Below are 3,823 nucleotides of genomic sequence, written 5' to 3'. Positions count from 1 at the left end.
TCCCTCCAGGTAAGTCTATGGGGGGGGGGACACAGGTGATGCATTGGTGGGGAGCACAGATGATGTGGTGGGGGGGAGGGGCAAGGCAACACAATGGGGGGTGCACATGACCCCTGAGATTTCTGCACCCACCACGGGGCACAGGCTGTCTCTGAGTCAGACCAGCTCCTGAGGAGCTGCGCAATTCTGTGCTACCATTGCCATGACTCACCATGGTGGCACAGTGCTCCTTCCCATGCCAGGTCCCACCTGCTGGGCTGTGGAGGTGGCTCCTCTGGAGCTGGTCTGGCCTGGATGCAGCCCTGCACCCTACTGTGGGAACAGACGTCTAGGGGGCATGTTCCCCCCAGCCCCAGAACATTGTCTGTGCCCTCTGTTCCCTACACCCCACCTCCTCCCTTAAACACTGGGCAGTGGGTTGGGGGTGAGGGGCAGTAGCAGGGCTGGGGGGCCTGTGGCTCAGGAGTGAGAGGCTCTAACAGGGCCAGGGGGCTGTGAGTCAGCAGTGAGGGGTGCCAGCAGGCCTGGGGGGCTGTGGTTTGGGAGTGTGGGGCAGGAGCATTGATAGGGGCAGGGCACCACAGGGGCAGGGCTGCTCAGCACCACAAAGCAGGACAGCCACAGATGGACCCACATCCTGGTGAGTGAAGGGGACAGAGAGAACTCTGATTTTCCATGATAAAAACCCCCCAAATAAAATGCCAAAATATGTAAGTATTTAGAATATATTTCATTATAATGATTATGAGGCACTGGTAGGCTTCGAAATTGCTTTAAAATTGTAAATATATCAATAAAATATTGTGTTCAACTGATACATACATACATATATACACATATATATACATATACACACACACATATATATATATATAGAGAGAGAGAGAGGTGTTTCATTTTAATTGTGGAAAATGTGGATTTGGGGGGGTTTATTAGAGAATTTGGGACTTTTAAACAGAGAAAAAAACAGGGTCCCTGCTACTGATTAACTCTAGCTTTTGGATCAAAAGCTCATTTTCTTATAGTATTATGCTTGTTGCTGAACTAGGACTTCCTGGTCCACAATATAAAGAGTAGTTTGTCAATGTATATTGAGAGTGTATTCAGAAACCGCTTGAGGAAGAAGTGAAAATTCACACCTGTAACTGGATTTCTGCAAAGTGGATTCTAAACATTCAAACTCCCTACCTTCCTGAGCTGCCTTCTCCTTTTCCTCATAACACTGCTTAACCACTAGTACTCCCATCTAGTTTTTAACTTCTCTCTCAAAGTATTCAAGAACAGTAAGAGGAAGGGCAGCTCTGATGTGCAATTTTAGGAAATGTTTCCACCAATCAAATCTACCACCTGTGGGTACCATTATGAATATGTAGATGTTTCTTGAATAACTCCAGTCATAGGTGTGCAATCTTCATTACTTGAAGAGCTGAATCTTTGCACTCGTATTCCCAACGTACTTTTCTCCTCTACCTTTGAGTTTTCTACACAGACCAGATTCTGTAATTAAGGAGAAGGAGCTGAAGCTGTTTGGAGCATTGCACTTAAACAGACATGGATGACAGTTGTTCAGCACCATGAGAGAGCTCCTCCCCACACAGACTGTCTTAGCGAGCATTCTGTGAACTGAACAATGAGGACAACATCCCAGAAGTGGAACTGCACAAAGGCTCTTAAAACTCTTGGGATAATTATATAAACATTTAGGAGTAATTAGAACAGTAAAATTTGCTCTCTTCCTATTAGCTATACCAGTTTGCTACTTGTAAAAAACTATTTTAGCATCTTTCCATAGCAAATACTGAGATATTTAATAAAGAATAAGAACACATGTTCTAAAGTTTTATTTTTTCTTTTTTTGTAGCTTATGAGTGGTCCATTTCTGCAGTCTCTCCAGCAATTTCCTAAGGACAGTATCAATGAGGAGACAGTAGAATTATTACAGCCTTATTTCAACATGGAAGATTATACTTTGGAGAATGGTAAAAAGGTCTGTGGTAATGTGGCAGGACTCCTATCTTGGACACAAGCCATGGCAATATTTTATAGCATTAACAGAGAAGTGTTACCTCTTAAGGTAAAAGAAACTCCTTGTTTTTAATATGTTAATAAAGTAGTTAATAGCTATACTGTTTTGGTTTTAGCAAAAATGTACTGGAAATGTACTGTTGTCTATAAAACTGACCTTGGAACTGCTGGTGTTTGATAAGAAACTTTCTCCTTTCTTCCTGTCCCTTTCAAAAAATAGAAGGGTATCTCTTGTTTTTAATGCAGTTTACCTTAGTTTACTAATGTTTATTCAATGTTATTGTTAAAGCCTTTATTTCTCAGCGTTACTTATCTTCAAATCATAATGACTGAAAATAGTAAGAAATTAGTATTTAAAAGGTGCATTTTATGCAAACAAAAATGTCTTATAGGCAGTACACTTTGTGCTTAAGATGCTGCGATACTCCATTATTAGAGTCTGCCTGGCATATTTTTCAGTTGGGGGTGAGTGCACTAGGAAATAAAACTTCAAAATCCTTTTTATTGGCATTATATTTGTGTAGATGAGTTTGCTTTTCCTTGCCTGAGCTACTTGATTTTATTCCACCTCCAAAGCACTGAAAAAGAGAAAAGAAGACATTTGATTTCCATCACATTTTGGCTGAGCTGAAGGAAGCCTTCTGGTGGCTGTTGAATTTCTAAACTGACGTGCTGCTTCAGTACCATTGTCTCCTGACAAATGGCTTTGAGGTTGAAGCATCAATTTACTGAGTTAATTTTACCCGTTTTGTGTAATAGAGTTCAGCATAGTGTTACATTTGTTCTGACTTCCAGGTCAATAGAATTAACTATCTTGGATCCAATCCAGGTTTCCAGTCAGTCTGCTGCATAGAAACCTCCACAGCAGTTTAGAGTATCAAGGACCCTTCAGCTTCAAAGTCTTTAGGGCTGAGCTTCTCTTTGGTTAATTAAAATAAAGTTGGGTGCTTTATATCAATCTGGGTATAAGACTAGAGATAGACACCTGAAAATATATCCACTTGAATAAATGACTAGCCTTTTCTATAGTATCCAAACAAAATAGAGAAATATTGCCTCAAGCCTAAGAAAATTGTTTTCTCTCCAAACAAAATTAGATGCATGTTTTTCCTTAGTCATCTTTATTCAAAAGATTGCAGGATCTGAATGGGATCTACTAAACTAAAATGTTCTTCTTTGATCGATTATTCCTCGATGCTTCACTCTTGCTATGCTTGCACCCTCTGTACTCAAGTTGGAGATTTCAGTCAGTGGTACACACTGGGGCAGTGGACACAACCTGAATGTTTTCATGTTTCCAGCTGAGAGTACAGAAAGATAGGGCTTCCCCAACCCACTTGTCAGTTCCTTCTCACTTCCTGTCAATACTAGTCAGACATTACCATTTAACCACTTAGCACACTTTGTAGTTTTCTATTGTTGTCAAAAAATGGTTATCAGTAAGTTACTGATCCAGTATTTGCTGGTGTCAGCAACCCATAAAAGATCTTACCTGGGACATCAGAAATCTACACTTTAAAACAAGGAGCAAAAAATGTTGGACCTCATAAAAGATCTGAGCACAGCAAATGGAAGCCAAACCTAACCAGTGTCAGCCAGGCTGTTGTAACAGCAGGCTACAGTCTGTCCTTCAGAAGAATACCACACACTTCACAGACTTGTGAGGCAGGTTTATTACACCTCCAGGCTGTGAACATGGACCTCGAACTACTGAACTGGAATTGACAAATACAGTTTTGTCAATTTGGATCTGATGTTGTAATTAATTGATAAATTACCATAGAGACCCAGGATGAAA

The 3,823-nt window shown here is 40.9% G+C and overlaps 1 protein-coding gene across 1 annotated transcript in view; it reads left to right on the top strand.

The window, feature by feature from the left end:
• Positions 1-3,823, top strand: part of DNAH8 (dynein axonemal heavy chain 8) — a 397,167-nt gene that overhangs the window by 264,386 nt on the left and 128,958 nt on the right. The window contains exon 70 of the mRNA XM_019526702.1: positions 1,862-2,074. Coding sequence (XP_019382247.1) covers positions 1,862-2,074 — 213 coding nt within the window. The remainder of the gene's footprint in view (positions 1-1,861; positions 2,075-3,823) is intronic.

This window comes from Gavialis gangeticus, unplaced genomic scaffold (assembly GCF_001723915.1).
Source record: "Gavialis gangeticus isolate Ggan-Ray unplaced genomic scaffold, GavGan_comp1, whole genome shotgun sequence".
Taxonomy (NCBI): domain Eukaryota; kingdom Metazoa; phylum Chordata; order Crocodylia; family Gavialidae; genus Gavialis; species Gavialis gangeticus.
The sequence above is the reverse complement of the archived record's forward strand: the minus strand, read 5'-3'. Positions and strand labels throughout refer to the sequence as shown.